Genomic DNA, 21,003 nt, shown 5'->3' with positions numbered 1-21,003 from the left:
CAGATACAATGGAGGAAAATAAAACATTCTTTGAAAAATTTTTAGAAATGAGAAAAATTAAAAGAATTTAATTCTCTCCATGCACATGGACATATTAAGTCCAATTAAAACTTCGAGTTTTAGCCCCAACAAATAATTATGTATATAAATAATGTGTGCATACACGTAATGTGTATATGTATACCCATCAAAACACTTTTTCTTCTTGGAAAAAAGTTCAGGTATTTTTTCATGGAGTCACAATCACCCCTGTAGATTTTGTATTGTTGGTTAGGAATAGTATCCACGTTTGTCTGTCTGCTCCTTGAGTTCTGTAAAATGCAGAATTGTAGTGTGGCAGATTGTGTAAAATGAAACAAAATGGTCTGACATTGATAATAAATAAATATTATCTACTATTTTCAAATATGCTTGCTTTTTATAAGCTCCCTGGTTTATGATTTGAGCTTAAAATTTTTATAATCATCTGAGTCTCAGAGATCTCAATTTCAATTTAATTTTAAGTCCTTTCTTGTATATTCAAGAAGAATGTAAATGCAAAACTGTTTTAGAGGCCATTCATTAATTACGTCAGGATCCCGATGGGGGGGGGGGGGGGGGTCAAACTCATCCTTATGTAATATTTTTCAAGTCAATATTTTATATTAGAAATCATGCGGGAAAGTGATTTGGCAAGGAACAGATTTCATTTACGTCTGGAAGGTAAAAAACATATTAGGATGAGCTGTTTTTTAATTGTTTCACAAAGAATGAATAGTGAAAAATTTTCATAAAAGAATCACACTATGTATAGCATGTTTATTTTGAATTAGTATTGCATCATATACAACAAAATGTTGAAAAAACATTCAGGCTAGATTCCAACTTTTTAGTAAATATTTCTTTACCCAAAAAGGTTTTTGAAAATAATTTAATAATAGTGAACTTGATAGCAATTCCGGTGATGTAAGATTCATATACAATTAGTGATGTAAAATACCTGGGTATTTATTTTTAGGGGTAAATATCCAAAATGGGTATTTACCTGGGTATTTATTTCAAAAATTTATATTCAACTAAAAAACTTTTCAGTATGTATTCCACTATGTATAACCTACCATATACAAAACAATAAGTTTTTGCCCAAAAATTATATTTTTATCACATATTTAAAGAATTATTGTGTGAAACAACTTAGCAATCTAATATGATAATCACATTAAATGTGTTGGATATGTCTATTCAATGTTGATAGCCAAATTTCAGATATAAAAAGCCATTGTATAAAAAGTAAAAAGCTTAACTGGTTATAAAAAAAAGCAAACATCAATTTTTTAAGGTCCTAGTCTTTTATAACCTAGTAATATGTCCCTGCGTGACATCAAAATATAACGAAATGTCAATAAAAATAGTTTGAAATAAATTTTCATCATGAAGTACTGGGGAGCAAATGCAAATGAGCAAGGCAACAGAAAACAATATTTTGATTGTGTGTGTTTTTTTTTTTTGCTTACTAATATGAAAACTTTTTCTATATTTGCCACGTTATCACTTAAACAGCAATCAAATAAATAACATCACAGTGTCTTAATAATTTCTCAGTTTATTCTTCCAAACATCCCTCATGCTTCCTTTTTTTTTTTTTTTCATTTTGGATATGACTAACCTAGATTGTGATTTTGAAATCCTAAAGTTCATCATTGAATTGCTTATACTTCTCTAATTATGACATTGAAAAGAAAGATTCTTTGGTTCACGATATGTTTTTTTCATATTTTTCATCAAGTCTTTCAATAAAATATTATGAACTGTGTAATTCATATGTATGTATTAGTTTTACCAATTATTTTATATTAAGATTTTTAAAAAAAATCCATTCACTTTTTGCATTTTTTTTTTGTAAAATACCCAGTTTTTGGGTATTTACCCAGGCCTTGGGTAAATACCCGGGTAAATACGCAAAAAATATTTACCTACCCGCTGGGTATTTACCCAATCCACATCACTATATACAATGGACAGAGAACTGTATTGAGATGTTTGTTTATGTTATGTATGGCCTATTTAATCAGGCTATGTTTAACAGTACTTAAAGTACTCAGAAAACGCGGACCAACCACAACATCAGTGAGAGCAATAAAATAATATAACTTATTTGTTTAAAAATAAAAATCAATGATTTACGTCAAACTAGGAGTTTTAGAGTAACTGATCCTTTCCTAACATCATTTTATTACTTTGAAAAACGAAATGAAATCTTACATAAGAATCAGGGGAGGGATTTGAAAAATCTTACGTACCATTACATGGGGGCAATGCCACAATCATCCTTACATAATTAATGAATGGCCCCTTAAGCAATTTTTTCTTCTGTAATTTCAAACTATATAGTACATCATTTGGCTAGATGTTCATCAAGTTATTTTCATCAAAACAATTTTCATCTATTTGTTTGTTGTGTTCTTGTAGTCATGACTTTAAATTGTGTTTATTTTAACTATCTTTAAAAATGGCTATCATCCTTTCCAGACATTCGTCGTCACTTCAAGGAAGCTTTCCAAGAACGAAGTACTTACGTGATCAACATATGCCCAATGTGCAATTATTCCACACCTTACAAAAGCAATTTGAAAAAGCATATGTTGGTACACAGCCGATTTCGACCTCACGTGTGTGACATCTGCTCAAAAAGTTTCAGTCAGAAAGAAAATCTGAAACAGCACATGAAAGTTCACACCGGAGAACGGCCATTCTGTTGTCATGATTGTGGAAAGCGCTTTAACACCAAACATGCTATGAAAGTTCATTGTCTAACCCATTTAAAGTAGTTAATCACTATTGAAGTATTTGTCTTTTATGTAGCAGTTTACAAAAATCTAGTCTTGTTTGGTGTTGGAGACTTTGTCCATTTCCTTTTTTTTTTCATATCTACAGCTAATACAGCAAGTCATGGTAAAACTGCTAGTTTAAAATATGCAAAAAATGATAAATTTTATAGCTTCTTCTTTTCCGAATTAAGACTTTGGTATCGCTAAACATGCTGTATAATTCTAATTGTCTTCATTACATGTGGCATCTTAAAATGATTTTTACATATTGTCGGCATCTTGCTAAACTAACAAACGTGAAAAATCATATTTTTCAAAGTTGATGGTTGATTAATAATTTTACGAATAACTAAAATTTAAATGATAACTTCCTAGTTTTGCACTTAAAGTTATGTGAAAAATTAAAAATAACTTCTTGCATCAGGTGGAAAATAATTAAATTCAATGTTTTGGCTCTCCTGAAAAGTGCCAATTTTCACTTTCGTTAGTTTAGCATTGTGCCGACGACATGATAATTGTTGTGGAGTTATATACAAATATAAAAGTGATGTTAAGTAACAGCTGTTTCTCTGACAAACCATTTCAAATACTGACATCTCAATTGAAGTAGTAAGTTTTGCTAATTTGCAGATAAGCCTGGGATTTCAAAAGCTTACAAAAAAAAAGAGCTTAAAAAGAAACAATGTCTTCTGGTATTGCCTTCTGATGCATAAAATATAGCTCATCAATAACTTCCATTTTAAGTATTTTTTACAGCTGAATCATGCACTATCTAATTTGTCTTTGCTGGTGACTATACATGTTAAGCATTTTGCACTTGGAAACAAAATCTAAAAGTCCCCTTAGTAATCTAGCAGCCCTCATTTGCACCCTCTATAATAAGGTAATATCTGTCTTAAGATAAGATCAGAACTGTAGCATACTCCAAGTGAGGCCTTACCAAAATACTGGTCAATGCTAGATGAACTTCCTTATAACTATTCATTGCTGTTTAAATCATCAATATTGGTAAAATGGGGAGAGGGGGGGGGGACTGAATCTATAATTGTTGTGCAGGTTTTAGTTTATAAGCAAATATGAGTCAGACTTTGTTTTTTTTTTTTTTTTTTTTGTTGATGCTTGAATGTTTTGGTTTTTGTATTTTTAAATCTTAAAAAAATATATAATAAGCAGATTTTTCATTAATTTTCTATGTTGTTTTCATTTTTTAATTTTGTGAAAACAAATTTTGTTAGTATTTTTCAAACTATCAAGTTCATTAAAATAAATTTGATATTTTCTTTTCTTCTTTTTTTTGTGTTTGTTAAGCACTTTTGTTATGGTTGGCCTGATTGTCACGAAGTAATCTAAAGTCTGCTTTTGCTTATATTTCAGCAACTAGATCACTTAGAGACTTCTGGATTTCACTAAATGATTTGCTTAATCTTAAGGTACAACTTAACGCTGAAAAATTAAAATTCTGAAATAAAATTAATATTTCGGTTAGAATAGAAAATAGCAAGTTTCATACAATTTTCCCATTTTAAATATATGTTTAAATATAAACGCCATTGTTACAAATTTTGTTGCCTTGCAAATATAATGCTAATAGTAATCATAATGAAAAATTTTGAATCAAGGCTTCTCTGGAGCAAGAAAGAAATTTATTCACTGATATTGCTTTCTTAGGGTTTTTACCCTCATCTATGCCAATAATCGATAACAGGGCTAAATAAAGAGACATACTAGGATCTTTATCATAAGTAACTTGCTTATATCTCAGCAACTAGACCACTTAGAGACTTCAGAATTTCACTAAATGATTTGTTCAGTCTTAAGGTACAACTTAACGCTAAAAAAATGAAAATCTAAAATAAAATTTTGTTTGAAAACAAAAAACTTTAAAATAACAGAATTATAAAAAATAAAAAAAAAAAAAATACTAAGCACTTATCATATTGCACTCAAATAACTTTTCTGGGTCAGAAAGGACAATTTAAGTATTCCTGTAGTTTTCATTATGTTATGGTCATTATAAATAGTGTAACAGCTTAGAAGTTTTAATTGCTCTTCATAGTTGTATAGTCAATGTAAAATTTAGTAATCTACACTCTACTGAATGACTGTTGTGTGTGATCCAAATTTGAAGGAATAATGTGAATAAAAAGAAGTCATAATAGAAAAGAACAATTTTGTTCTATTGACATATTTTTCTGGGTTAAATTTAAAATGATGCTGCATTGTTGGATAATTTTTTTAAAAGAAATTATCATTTATTTCAGTTATTCCTCATCATTTAATAGGAACTCTAAAAAGAAAAACTGTGATTAGTATGTGCTCTATGTGCCATTATTCAACACCTTATAAAAGTACTATCGCAAACAGGCTTGTGGAGTCAGAGTCGGAAAGTCGGAGTCAGACTGAGTTTGGGGTAAAGAAATTGGAGTCGTTCGAAAATATGCTGACTTCAACTGTGGGTTTCTTTTTTTTCTTTAATTTTCACTGACTCTGCTTGCATTTTTTAAAAAATGGACTACCAATTAATTTGATTACATGTATAACGGCTTACTAATAGGAAAATCATTGTCATTGGGGCAAGCAGCTGACTTGGTTGTTTATCAAACTTTCTTTTTTTTTACCTACCTATACCGTCTCCTAGTTTGCTTACTTTATAACTTTAATTAACTGACAGCAACTGTCAGCAAACAGTTTTGTTACCTATTATTTTCAAAGTTATCACTTTCAAATAAAAATAATAGCATATTTTTTACCTTAATCTCAGTTATAAAATAGTAAAAAGAATGTATGTATCGCTTGAACAAGTTGGGAAACTTCTGAGGGAACTATGTGAAATAAGTGTTGGCACGAAAGCTCAAATCCAAAATATCCAATAATATATAAATGTTTTTTAAAATCTAAAGACTTTATCTAACATAGCTTGGGTATCACTAAAGAGTAAAAAATAAAATCAGTATATGATTTATTGGTTACAACACTCTATAATTGTAGTTAATCCTAAATTTTTTATATTAAGGTTAATTCTAGAGCTGTCAATAAAATTAAAATTAAAAATTGGGCCAGTCAGAATCGGATGTTTCAAAATCCTGGAGTCGGAGTTGGGCTATTTTTTTCCTTCTGACTCTGCAGCCTTGATCGCAAATATAGTAATACCTTATGAAAGTATAAAAGCAAATATTGGCCTCACATTTGAAATTTGTAGTAAGAATTTTAGCCAAAAGGAAAATCTCAAAAGTCATTTTGAGACTCAGTTGTAGGGGGGGAATTATGTGTTTTATGTATCAATTTCTGGACTTGTTTCACCTAAATTTTGTTCAAATCTTATGAAATGTTTCCTTTGCATGCCCGTTTTTATTAGTGCTATGCATCCACAGCAGTCAACTATAAGGATGTCTAGTTGACCACATGTTTTAATACTAACCAAAAAGGTTTTCAAAATCCCTTGATCTTACGTTACCACTTGTAACTATTCTGCATTGATGTGGAGTAAGGGGATGAAGAATTTCTTCGCTGTTTTTGAAATTTAGTTAGCTGTGGGATGAAGCAATAATAAAACTATGTATTAAAAAGTCATTGCGTCCAGTGCTGTAGTTGGGGGAAAATTTTTTTTTGTTGTTTACCCACTTTGGAATATGGAGAGTCTCTCCGAAAGAAAAGGTAGTTTGAAAGCGATTTACATAGCAATTGCAATAAAAAATCAAACATGCACTCCACCCCCTCCCCCCTCCCCCAAACTGCAGCATTGATTGTATATAACAAAGAAAATATTATACATGTCCTCAACTTTTTTCAAAAATTTACCAAACATTAGGCAAATGTGATGGCTGTTACTTTGTTGAACAACATAATGATTAAATTAGCATCCATAATTTGAACTGACGTGCATACAAATTTCATAAAATAAGAAAAAAACTAGTTTTGTATGCATACAATATATTAATTATGGGACGCAAACAATTTGTATCTCCTGATAGCCCAGTCAATGAAGGTAAAAAAATAAGGTTTGTCGCAACTAATTTAGGGAAAGCTGAATTTTTGCAGGATGTTAGCAAATAAAGTATACACTAAAAAAATACAAAGTCCCGACCCCTACCCCTCTTGCTTTCTCCCCCACCCCCTGCCAAACATTGCAAGAGCAGTACTATGATTATACGTTTTTCGTGTAGCAACTAATTAGGGGAAAGCTGAATTTTGGCAGGATGTTAGTACTTAAAGTATACACTAAAAAGCCACAAAGTCCAGACCCCACCCCTCTTGCTTTAACCCCACCCCCTCCGAAACATTGCAATATCAGTACTATGATTATACGCTTTTTGTGTCGCAACTAATTAGGGAAAAGCTGAATTTTGGCAGGACGTTAGTAAATAAAGAAAATACTAAAAAAACACAAAGTCCCGACCCCTACCTTTCTTGCTCCCTCCCCCCCACTCTCTCCAAAACACTTAGACCATCAAGAGCAGTACTATGATTATTCGCTTTTCTTTTCGCAGCTAATTAAGAGAAAGCTGGATTTTTTCACGGTGTTAGTACATAAAGTGTCCACTAAAACCTACACAGTCCCGACCCCAACCCCTCTTGCTGCTCCCCCCCTCTCCATCCGAAACATTGAACACTGATCAGTTCAGTACTATGATTATACGAGTACAGCTTGAAAATTTATGATGTTACCAGGGTGTTCCTTTTTTTTATTTCACTCCTAACAATATTATAAACCAATGGTGCCGAACCTAAGGCGCAGTTGCCGTATCCAGCCCGCGAAGCTGATCCGTGTTGCCCGTTGTTTTGTGAAATGTTACAACTCGAAAAGCACGATTAATGACGATGTTACAAATTGTTAGCCAAATATTTAGAAATTGGTTTCTGAAAACATTGTTGGGGACCAATATTATACACAAATTATAAAACATACACTTTTTATGTAGATAGCTCAGTTTCACCATTTTACCAACTTAATCATATGCAGAAATCTCACAACAAAAACCAAAAAGTAACTTCAACAAATTGATAGCTTTTTATCATTACGTGTGGGAAAGAAATGTTTGAACAAAATTTATAGATAATAATATGATAATAGTCATTTTTTTGAACTGGATCAACAATGTAATAAGGGGCCATCTTTTAATATTTCGTTGGTTTGGTCCGAAATATTGTTACAGTGCATTCCACTATAGTGTCCACACATAGACGTGCAATCAAACCTAGCTTTACGACAGATGCAGTTTGAAACATATAATCTTTTCAAATGCAAGATACTAATTGGAAAAGTCCACTTGAAGCAGAGGTAATCTTCATAAACTTAGGAATCAGTCTGTTGCATGAAGTATAATGCCAACCCCACTCTTCTGGGGGAAGTTTAAAACTTAACCGAGTTTGAATCTGGTGTTGACCCTAAAAACTCTGGTGGAAACCTTAAAAAGATGTTGACGAGTGATGTCTGAAGTTGGGGGAAGTTTTGATAAATCAAAAGTGGACTTTAGGGACATTTTTATGATTACTTGCTTTTCACAAATATTAATTCAAACTTAGTTACGTTTTAAACTTCCAGCAGAAGAATGGGTTTGGAAATATATTTCAAGCAACAGACTGATTCCTAAGATCATGACAATAACCTCTCTGCTCCAAGTGAAATTCTCCTACTAATATCTTGCAACTGTAAAAACATTGTGTTACAAACTGTAGCTGTCGTAAAACTGGGTTCGATTGTACGTCTATGTGTGGACACTGTAGTGGAATGCATTGTAACAATATTTCAGACCAAGCCAACAAACTGTTAAATGACCCCTTATAAAAGAAAAATTGTAGTTATAATAAATTGATGCATTTTTTTTTTTTTTTTTAATGCAACCTGTTTTTCAGAAACCAGTTGCTACATAGTCCTCGAGTTGTAACATTTCGCAAAACAACGGTTCACACTCATCAGTTTCATGGGCCGGATGTGACCCGTGGGAAGTAGGTTGGGCACCAGTGGTTTATAATATTTTAAGAAGTAAAATAGAAAAAGGAATACTCCGGTATCATCATTAGTTTTCGGGAAAAGTAAAAATTTGATGCTGTTATTCCGCTCATTTGAATGAGTCTCAGCTTCTGCAAAAGCTTGCATCGCTAAAAAATAATAGATTCATCCATTTCCAGCTGTAAAACGGATGTTTGTCTTTCCATACAATCCGTGGTCAGACAGTAGGGACTTGGTGTTTTTTTAGTGTATACTTAGTATATCAACATCTTGAAAAAAAAAAACAAAAACAGCTTTCCCCTATTTAGTTGAGACGCGAAAAGCGTATAATCATAGTACTGCTCTTGCAATGTTTCTGGGGGGGGGGGGAGAAGGGGGTGCGGATCGGGACTTTGTCTTATTTTAGTGTATACTTTTTATACTAACATCTTGAAAAACATCCGCTTTCCCCAAATTAGTTGCGACACGGAAAGCGCATAATCATAGTACTGCTCTTGCAGTGTTTCGGAGGGGGTGGGGAGGAAAGCAAGAGGGGTGGAGATCCGAACTTTGTACTTTTTAAGGAATACATTATGTGCTAACATCCTGCCGAAATTCAGCTTTCCCCTAATTAGTTACGACACGAAAAGCGTATAATCATAGTACTGCTCTTGCAATGTTTCGGAGGGGGTTGGGGAGAAAGCAAGAGGGGTGGGGGTCGGGACTTTGTATTTTTTTAGTGCATACTTTATGTACTAACAACCCACAAAAATTTAGCTTTCCCTAAATTAGTTGCGACACGAAACCTTTATTGAATGGGCTATGATAAAATTGACAAGTTTTACTGCAACTTCAATTTCAGTTCACTGCAGATCCCATCTTTTGGCACACAAATAGTTTTTCGTATAAATTATGACTAGTTTTTATTGTAAAGTAAGAAATTCTTTAATGTACAGATATCATGCCCTAGCAAAGCAAATATTAACGTTCAAAATTTCCTAGTTTATTCTTTGATGTTTGAAATGCTGTATCTTATTCATCAAATTTTATTTTATTGATTATAGTTTCTTTTCAGTTTTATGGTGACTGCAGAAACTTTCAGAACAAAAATAGTCGTAATAGATAAGTGTAAAATATTGTTAATATTTCAGTGTATACTCAGATATTACACAGTAGATAAGAATGTTTGCCAAATATCTCACAAACCTTTTCATTAATAACTAATGGTATGTTTATGCTGCATTTATTTAAATTTGGTATTCTATGCTATATTTGATGTAAAATCGCTAATTGTGTGTTTAAAAAAATTGTTAATGACAGCAATTGAGAGAGATCTGAAGTATTTTAAAGAACTAGTAATAACTAACATATTCTCACTCAACTTCTTGTTAACCTCTTACTTACCAAGGAAAACGTTCAAGATTCATTTCTCAGTGCCGTTCTTTTTTTTTTACATAGGCGCATATAGTTATTGATACGTTAGAGGAAAAATAAGTGCAAGTTTTGTTGTCCAAAACTCTTTACTTTCACAAAATAAAGAATAAGAAAAAAAATTAAAATACAAAATATTGTGTTCTAAAGCTTTCGGAATAATTTTACTGGTAGCAGCGCAATGCAAAGGATGGTATTTTGGAACTGCATATGTATATACACCTGGAACAGTTAGCACATCGGCCGAGCCAGGCATATGTATACCTCTGTGGTAGTTAAGGGGCTAAACTGTTGTCCATTTCATTTTTGCATCATTTTCATTTTGTATTGAATGTATTTGTGTATATGATTATAGTGTATGACTTGTCCATGTTAAATAATAAAAATGGACTATCTCCTAACTGTTTTGTTTTTATGGCTGACTCTTAACTATGGAGTAATTCTTAGTGAGTAAAACGAATAACCAATGCTGAACTTCTAGAGAATGATAAATGATGTGTACTGTTTCAGAAGTTACAGTATGAAAAATATACAGTAGATTTTTAGTATGTAATCTTAAGTCTTTTTTCTTAAATATCCAGTAAGATTTGCTTTAATTACTTTAGTAAATTACAAACAAAGAATTAAAATTATAACAACAATATTAATAATAACATTAATGCATGCTATTCTCTTTGTTATTACATTAACCATTAACTATTCATTTAGCACAATAACTTGCTTCTTTTGCTACATAATTAAAATTGCACTGAAATTTAATCACCCAAACTTTCATGGTTTAATCAAAATAGTTTTTTTCTCTGTTTATTAATACATTCATTTATGTAGTAATTATAAAATTTTCTTCTTCCTCTCCTGTTTCTTTATTCACTCATTTATTTTTATAGCTCTCACCTGTTTGTGTTATTCAACATCTCATTTTGTCTTGTGAATATGTTATGAGTCCTCTAAATCATAAGTCTGACAGTTTTTCTTTTTTCTGAGATGTTTTATTCTTTTCGAACACATACAACTACTCTGGGGAGCTCCGATGGAACAGCTCCTTTCTGGAACTTGTTTGTCTAAAAAACAAACAAGCCAGTTTTTAGATGGCAATTTTACTAATTTTTTCTAATCCACCTTTACCTACAAAAAAAAAAAAAAAAAATCATCGATTTTCTCCAATAAGTATATGAAAATAACTTAATAATAACCTTTGCAACCAACAACTACATTAAATTTTGCTAAGGAAACTATATTTAGCTGCATTTTCCTTCCTGTATTACATTATTGTACAAAACTTACTATCTGTTAAAAGGCAATTAATGCATTTATTATTTTCTGGCAAATATGTTTTTTAAACTATGCCAAGCAATAAATAAAAATATTGCATTGATATTGCATGCATTTTTCTCTTTTGAAAGCTTGGTAATAAAGAGGGAAAAAATGGATTATATATATATATATATATATATATATATATATATATATATATATATATACAGTCGACGCTCATTATAACGACCACACATTATAAAGACCGTCCCACTATAACGATCAGTGGCAAAAGTCCCAACTTTGTTCCTATGAACACTACGTTAATTTGCCTTCGTTATAACGACCATTCTGTATCGTCTAATCCAATACAACGACTGAATTCAGCGGACGCTATTTCGGGTGTTCTTCCCAATAAAACAAATTTGTAGCTTGAAATGGCCTTGATTATTGTTTACGGACATCTGCCTGAAGTTTTCAATGTCAAATCCAACTTTGAGAGGGGGTGCGCGTAGATTACCATTTACCGCAGCTAGCACAAAAAAAAAAAAAAAAAATATTAATAATAATAATAATAATGGGAGGAAAAATCGAGAAATTTCCAGGTTCCTAATAAAAGGGAGTTGACAGATGTGTTGGTAGTTTGGTGTTTGAATCTAGCGGTTTTTAAGATTTGTGGTTCTCGAGGGACTTTCAAATGTTTCTTTGAAAAGCAAAAAAAAAAAATATTTATCACCTATGTCTGAAACGGAAAATAATGTTTTGCAAAAATCACGTCTGCTAAAAAGGCAACCATCTGTTTCTGGTTTTATCTTCAGAAAATGTAGTGGTAGCAGTAGTAGTAGCAGATTTGTAAGTGTGTAACACTTTCCTCCCTATATTTTCTACTTTAAAATTTCTATAATGTTCTGTCATAGTATTTTGCACACGATTTTTTCTAAAAATTCCTACGATAAAAACAATTTGGGCATTTAACTGGAATGTTTGAAAAAGTACCATTTTTTTACGGAACAACGGGGCATGCAAGATGACTGTGTATATTTTTTTAAATTATACCTCTTATAACGACCACTCGTTATAAAGACCTTTTTCTCTGGGACGGAGATGGTCGTTATATCGAGCGTCGACTGTATACGTTTATCAGGAAAATAAAAATGCATAACTTATTGCACATTGATTTTTAGTTTGTGTGTTGACAAACCAATTTACATTATCCAAATTCGAGTTTTGAAGACACAGATCTCTTTTTGATAAGTTTGGTAGTGGCAAGAAATTGCATTAGGGAAATGTGGCACTTACTAGCTGCTTTTTGTTTTCCTTGAAAGAAAAAAAAAACATTAATTAAAGTAATTTTGTCTTCAATCAAAACTTTAGGACTGTTGCATTGCTTTTTCACACTATAAAACTTATTTTTCAAACCAATTATAGTCTTTTGAAAAATGAAGAAAACTAATTTTCTCTGTTTATCTAATCTTGCTCATAAATTAATTTAATTTTTCTTTGAATGTTTGAACTGAAATATCAACAATACTGGCTATTGTTTCTTATAAATCCTCTAAGAACAAGATGAGGAGTTACTTACACTGTTTCATTCCTGTGACATTTTTATCTGATATTGTTGTAATAGTTGAGCAAGATGAGAAATCATACCCTTTCATTGTTGTAATGAAATTTAATTTTCTGGTTTGATTGTAATTTTTATTTTTACTATCTCAACAGCCTCAAGCTACTGTCGTCCGACAAAAACCTATTTAACCCTGTATGAAAAGTTGAGAGTTATTGAAGAAAGCGAATCAAATCCAAGCGAAAAGAAGGTGAACATGGCGAAACGTCTGGGTCTCCCAGCGTCTACGCTGAATACGATTCTCATCAAGAAAGATGAAATTCGAGAACAGATCCTCAAGTTTGGACTATCAAGTACCACAAGAAAAACTCGCAAGGAGTCAAAGTACAGTGATCTAGAAGTTGAATTATTTGAGTGGTATAAATGTGAATTAGAAGCAGGTAGACCATTGGATGGAAATGCTATAAAGGAGAAAGCAAAAGAAATAGCCGTTTTGCTTGGCATTCAGGATTTTGCTGCATCAAACGGTTGGATTACGCGCTTTAAAGATCGGCATGGTCTCAGTTACAAAAGAGGTTACAATTAAATTATTTTCCTGTGAAAGGTAGTATCATTCATTCCTGATTTTTAAATTGTTGAAAATAGTGACAATGCGTTCAGCTACAGTACATAAAATTGTAGATAATTCAGGAGCATTTTTTTTGTGTATATATATGTTTTGCTCTTGCTTTTTAGAAAATTATGTTCGAAATGTATTATATAGTTGAGTAATAAACTAGTTGTTTTTTGGAAACGACTTTGAGTTTATTTGGTGGATACATATTTTTCATGATTTATTTTCCTAAAGGATATTCCATACTACATGATTTGTGTCGCATCATTGTGTTTAAAATATATGTTGTTAACATTAAAGTAGTTGTATGTGGGGTACAGTTTACGTTTATTTGTTTTATGAGTAAGATTTAATTGTATTATTTTTTATTTTACTATTATTTAAATGTGACTATGAATGACTATCCTGATTTGAATTTAAAGTTTGAAGTAAGAGAATGGCAAGAGCAGGAATTGTGTGTGTGGTGGTAGGGGGGGGGAGGGGTGATTCTCTCTCTTCTTTCACTAAATTATTTATTTTTTAAATTGAATGAGATAAAGTAACAAATATTGTGTTGAAAATCTCTGTTGATATGCAATATTAAACTAACGAATGTGAAAAATCATGATTTTCAAATTCGATGATTTGCTGCAGTGCTTAAAAAGGGCTACCTACTGTTTATAACTACTCAAACAGTAGTTTTACACTTGAAATTATCTATAAAAATTGAAAATAACTAAAAATGTCAGGTGGAAAAAATATTGTTTTGGCTCTCCTGAAAAGTGCTAATTTTCACATTCGTTAGTTTAGCATAGTTCCGACAATATGTTCCGTACATCTGTAAGTTTCAAAATATTTGTATGCTTATTATGGATTTTTGCCCTTAATGTTATAAGTCTTATCTTTTAGTAATGCTAACAAGTTTAGACTTATGCGCTGTTTTTATATTATGTTATCTAGTTGGAATCTTTAAAAAATCATTAAGAACTTTTTATACATTGTTACCTTGCTAACTCTAGAGTACCACTGTAGTTATGTCTTTTATGTTAAATGAAACCAAATTAATTAGTATAGTTTTGTGTATCTGTAATTAATGCCAGAAATTGTTCCTATTTTATTACTTAACGCTATGTCTTTCTTTTCTGTTGGATATTGTATAAATGTAATCTATTTTTTCAGTCTTATTGTTTCCCTTGTATTGTCCATTTTGCACAAGAAGGCACTTGACTTCGCCTTCGTCACGTGCTATCCGATGATTCTATTTTGCTGTTTCTGGCAGAAGGCATCTTCGGTTTATAGCATTTTTTCATAAAAGCAGTAGATTTTTAAAATGCAAGAATAACGGAAATAGCAACAGACAATTGAACAAGTGATGTAAAGACACTAAGGCTTTTTTTGTACATTATAATGCAAGCCAACATTAAGGTTGTCTCATTTACAAGCAAGGGGATATGTTTACCGATCAATCCATGCAAAGACCGGATCAAAATACCGATCGAGGCGGGGCAAAGTGCCTTCTTATGGAAAACGAACTATACTTGAATGTGTCCTTTTTTTTTTCTTTTTTAACAATGTTTTCTTAATGATTGATACATATTGGTGCATACATGTAAGCATATAATTATAAGAACAGAGGATCTTTATTTGTTCCAAATATAGTTCAATTTAAATTATACCAAAAAGCAGCAAAAACCATGCCCACTTACATGTAAATCCATTAATTTCCCAAATGACCCCCCTAAATGATGAGCCTCCTTTGCACTGATAAAATCAGTCAATCTTGAAATTTGTTTTGGAAAAATTTTCAGCTGTTTTCTTAGTCTTATGCAACAATACACTTTTACTATGTTATTACTGTACTTTCTGACCCATAAGATGCTGTTTCTGTTTCAAAATATACCTTAAAATCAGTCCTACTATAGGCTGCAAGAATAACTTTGTAATAAAATACAAACTGGTTGTTCAAAAAAAAAAAAAAAAAAAATGCTTAGTTTATTTTCCTTTATTACGCATAGGAAATGGTTGCCTTTGTTGTAAAAGTCGATTACAACAGTTTTGACCCAGTAGTGTATACAAGTCGTCAATATTTTTAGCAGCGATGATTATGATGAATTTTTATGGAATACACTCAAACCTCTTTGATACAAAATTAACAAATTAGCATCACCATGATAGTTATCATGTTAGTCAGATTTCATCTTATCTGATACATTATGAAAACAATTTATTACATACTAAATTAATGTTTGTAAACAAGATTATGTACTAAAAACTGAAAAAAAGCACTTTTAGATTTTAACTGAATTTTAAACTAATTTTATTGAAAACAAAAATATTATAATGTACATATCAGTTGTTTATACATTTTATTTTGAGTTGAAATGATCTGTAATTGACTTTTGTCTCTCTCTTTTTTTTCTTGTTGTTTTTAAAAAAATTTACATTTAATCAAGAACTGTTGAATCTTATCTAAACAAATCATAGCAAAACAAAAGATGGGCTTTGCTTGTTAAATGGGAAAGTTATCCAAACTTCTTATTGATATAAAAGCATCAGCCATCCTAACAGTCAGTGAAAGAACTTCTTGATTTGTTTTTCTTTTCCATTTGAAAACTTGATATGTTTCTCTAAAATGCCTCTAATAATATGCATTTTTATTTTAGAAACAGCATTAGAAATTAGATTTTTCACTGACATCTTACATAATTAAGAAAGTCGGTTTCATTCAGAAACATTCGTTTTTCACTTTAACGAAACTGATTAACGGAAGACTTCTCTTCTACTAAATCCAAAACTACATTCAGCAATTGTGCTGAATTCACAATTTCAGAAATATTTTTTCAGGCTTTTTTCCTCAAAGATGAATAATTGGCACTTAATTCACATCCTTAGCTACGTTGACATATCCAGTTTCATTTCACGTAAGGGATAATAGGCTTGAAAATTTCATTTTGAATGTGTAAAATACATTATTAATTTACTGTTAGCTCTCAGGACCAAACATGTATTTCATGGAAAAAACTATTTTACGTTGACTGATTTTTCACTGTGAGGTTCAATTGTACAACATTGAATAAATGCTTTGTATGTTTGCTAATTTTTAATGCAACTTTTGTTTTCATTGCATAAAACATACCCACTAAAATAGATAGTTGAACCTTTTCTGTCTGGTCCAAGTACTTTCATCAATTCTAACCTGACCGAAGTATATCTTACTTTCTGCTGCTCCTTATAGGCCAAGAAATACTGTTCTCTAAATTAATATCTTTATCATATAATAATCATTATTAGTGTTCACCATGCCATTAGTTTTTGATACTAAATTTTTTTAAATTATTATTTATAGTGCAATAAACTTGCTGTTTTTATTTTTTGTTTTTAAATTTTATGGTACTTAAAATGTCTCTGCATTCCATAGGTTTTCAAGATCCTGATTATTTTTTCTATAAAAACAAAGCACCCCAGATTGCTGTTCTAACTTGTACAGTTTGCAACTACAGTACAGTCAACTCGGCTCACATGAAGAGACATGCAGTTGTGCACAGTGGTGAGCGACCTTATGTTTGTGAGTTCTGCAACAAAACATTCAATCGGAAGGATTACCTTAAGATTCACAAGATGATCCATTCGGGAGAGCGACCTTTTGAATGCCCCCTCTGCTCTAAGGCATTTACTCAGAAACAAAGTTTGAAAATGCATCTTACAACCCATATGAAGTGATTGTGTACTTGGAACAACATATTTTTTTAACAAATACTAATGGATGACATCCAGAAACTGCAGTTTTAGCATTATTTGAGATCATCAGTCCAGAATCGGTATAACAGATCTAGAGGCGGCAAACGTCTCATATAAGCTGAGCTTACCTTCAGACTGGTAGTTAAAATTCTTTAGCACACCAGCAGGGGATAGGCAAAAATGGTGAGGGAAAGCATTAAGTGAAGGTAAAAGCTGGGGAATGTTCAGGGGAGTGCACAGAAATTTTAGGGTTCGTACAAATGACTTTTACGGGCCTCCCTCCTTATTGTTTACCCCTACATATGTTTCACCCCTCATTTTAAAAATCTTGGGCCCCCTTGAGGTTCGAGCCCAGGCCAACAGGTGTTCCCCCCCCCCCCCTGTGCATGCCCCTGGGTATGTTTCTATATGCAGTTAAAGCTGTTTGTAATTCTGCCTAAGCTTTGGTTATGGGGCTAATACTTGTAACTTTATACTAATAAAGTGTATTAAGGATAATATGTGTCTAACTAGAATAATTTATACTTTCTTATCTTCGGGTGTTATTCCTTGCATTTTGTATTTATGACATCATGTTGTTCACCAGTCTAGAATCCTTTCTGAAATACTGTTCATAATGTGTAAAACTCTGATGCAATATCAATTTACTCTCATACTGAAGTTAACCTAGGTTTTGAAGTTTATTATATGAAAATCATTTGTATAAAGTTTCAGAAAAAAAAATAAACATTCGAACCTCCTTGGTTCAAACACGCTTAAAACGAATTACTGCTGAAATGTACTACATTTGTGATCTCTGTCCCACTATTTCATGCCTGACCCTATTTACTGTTTTTCGGACAATCCAAACTGTTCAGACAAAATAATTTTTAAGGTCTTTTTGAATTTGTTTTAACGAGGTTCAACTGTATTACACATCAACATGCTTATACTTTTTCAACATATTTTTAAGTGGAAAAAACAACAAATGAGCAAATAAAATGATGATATACTTCAAAGTAAAGAAATTATGAAACTCATTTAAGTCATACATAGTATCTTAAAGTAGGGAAACTTATAAGATGCTATAATAAAATTTATTGTGAATGACAAGTGACAAGTTAACAGATAATGCTTATTTAAACTTTTCTTTACTGCATGTATCAACTTTTGACAACTGATGCTTTTATGTTAACCATGCTCATGAATAAATAGTTCATTAAATCTTTTATTGAGCAGGACTATAATGGTTTTTAAAATGTATAAAACTTTATACCTACAGAACCTTTTTTTTCTTTTCTTTTTTGAGCAATCATGATTGCTAATTGTTTTCATTTGACTGTCCTTGATGCTTGGTTCCTTTTTCAACGCCACCGTCCTCTGCAGGCGCGACTCCTCCTGGTAGCCACTTCTCCTAGTCGGTGCCGTCCATGTCCTACACACATGCATGCTCATACACATACACACACATGCACCTTTACACATACGCCAACGTGTATACACGCAGGTCTACGCACCCACACAAGCCTACACATACACTTACACAACTGTACACACGTAACCGCCCAAGAGGAGGGACAGGAGCAGTTTCTAGAGACAAGTGATTAGGGTAGTAACCAATAAGTAGGGTCCTGTCGCAACTCGTGATTGCGAAAAACATAATTTGAATTCAAAATTTCAGAATTTAAATTAATTTCTTTTTGCTTTTTTTTTGCCTGTTTAAAAAGTATGTTTAATAAGGTTACTATTTTCATTCTGAGTCTAAATTGTAAATATATGAATTTTGGTTAAACTGTTATAACTTTTACTTTTATTTACCCTATGTTCATTACAGCCTCTTCCAAATGCCCATAACCTTACTAAAGTGATATTAGAATAGCTTAAAAGAACAACCCCTGCTTATCCTATTTTACATGCAAAAATTTAATCCGTTAACATCTTCATTTTGATAATTTTAAACAACTGAGTTATCCTCTGTCTCTCCTTTGCTTCAGGCTATACATATTTTAAGTCTGGCGTCTTAATCGAAACCTGAAAGTCCCCCTTCCTAACCTAGTTGCCCTTCTTTGAATCCTTTTTAATAAAGAAATATCTTTTTTGAGATAAGGGAACCAAAACTGAATAGCATACTCCAAATGAGGTCTTACCAACAGGCCCAGATATATAAATTTGGGACCCCCCCCCCCCCCCTGCAACAAAATCTGTAAGGCTCCTCCCCAGAGGCCAGCAGTGTATGTATTGCAATTTTAATAAGTCTTAGTGCTTGGGTTTTTTTTTTTTTCAATTTCTTGGGCCCATTAAGAACGTGGGCCTCCCAGCACTGCGGGGTCTGCGGGTACGCAGATCCGGGCCTGCTTACTAAACTTCTATATGAATGGCAGTGGTGAATTATATGGCAGTATAACCTTAGTTTTGTTTGAAATAGATCTATTGATAAACCGAAGCATTCTGTTGGCTTTGTTACTTGTAATGCTGTACTATTGACTAAACTTCAGTCCTGACTTTTTAAGACACCCAGATCAATAACATTTTATGCCTGACTAATCATTACCAAGATGTAAGGTCCTAAAATCTGCAATTTCGGAATATTCAGTTAGAAATTTAAAAAAAAAAGGGTCAAATCTAAAGACTTGGCGAAAAATTGAGTACACAATTTCACCGCTTGCATCCATTGACAAATTGTGTGAAAGATGTCCTCATATTCTCTCTGAAACTATTTAATTGGTGACTTTTCTCAAAATTTTGGCATAAGACCTCATCCTTGTGTTTTTATAGAGCTACTGGTTGACCGCAATTAACTGGTGACTCACCAGGATCATTCTAATAGAGCTCCGGTTAACTGGTCGTTGCCGAAGTTCTAATAGCTTCACTGGTTGACTGCAATTTAAGCAGATTGATAGAACCACGTGACATTTTTGATCAATTTAAATAATTTTTCTCCTGCGCGGTATTCGTCTGCTCAAGTAACCACAAAAAAACCCAAAAGCGTTTGATGGAGCAATAGGATAGCAGAACAATAGGCAATTATATACTGTTGTCATTAGCTGTCATGTGATCAACCAACCAGTTAAACTGATTGTTCTGTTCAAACACAAGACATATTTCAACAATGGGGACACAAGGGCAAAACATTTAAGCGTCCCATAACATCTTTTACAGTATTGTAGCAAATGCTGTTGGCTTAATTTTTTTTTCATTATTACGCAACCATGTGGTTTCCTCGTTAGTGTGGGTTCTTAAACGGAATGGTTGCACCGACCAGTGCTACCACAAGCATTCAGAAAAGGTAAACGGCTGTTCTTTGACGTCGATTACCAGCATTCGGAAATGCTCTGGCAAACCGCTCCCACCTAGATGCCTTACTCTCATCCATCCCTTACCAAGGTTAAAACATAATTAGCGAGATCACATGGTATTTTTTGGCCTACTCGATCATGCTTCAAGTTATGCTCTCTCTTCGATTGGAGCCTTGTCTGCTGCTGAACTAGAACTAACTGCTGCAACCAAGTTTTCATATAATAGGAACTCTAATTCTACTGGGATCACCAGAAAATTACCCATGAGCTGATAACCGCAACCTAACCAGCCATGCGCGTTGTGTTTGCACTGAGCACTGTTTCTGAAATTGTGTTCTGTGGAACCCCAGGGTTCCATGGAGATCATTGAAGGGCTCGATGAAACTTACATTTGTTCTGTTTTTTCAAGACAT

The 21,003-nt window shown here is 32.5% G+C and overlaps 1 protein-coding gene across 1 annotated transcript; it reads left to right on the top strand.

The window, feature by feature from the left end:
- Positions 1–653: 653 nt before the first annotated feature.
- LOC129220793 (zinc finger protein 484-like) lies at positions 654–17,980 on the top strand. Its single transcript, XM_054855224.1, has 4 exons — positions 654–702; positions 2,509–2,733; positions 13,141–13,425; positions 16,996–17,980. The coding sequence occupies exons 1-4, from the start codon at positions 654–656 to the stop codon at positions 17,295–17,297; spliced, it is 861 nt and encodes a 286-aa protein (XP_054711199.1). The 3' UTR covers positions 17,298–17,980.
- The last annotated feature ends 3,023 nt before the right edge of the window (positions 17,981–21,003 follow it).

Source organism: Uloborus diversus, chromosome 4 (genome assembly GCF_026930045.1).
Source record: "Uloborus diversus isolate 005 chromosome 4, Udiv.v.3.1, whole genome shotgun sequence".
Taxonomy (NCBI): domain Eukaryota; kingdom Metazoa; phylum Arthropoda; class Arachnida; order Araneae; family Uloboridae; genus Uloborus; species Uloborus diversus.
The sequence above is the reverse complement of the archived record's forward strand: the minus strand, read 5'-3'. Positions and strand labels throughout refer to the sequence as shown.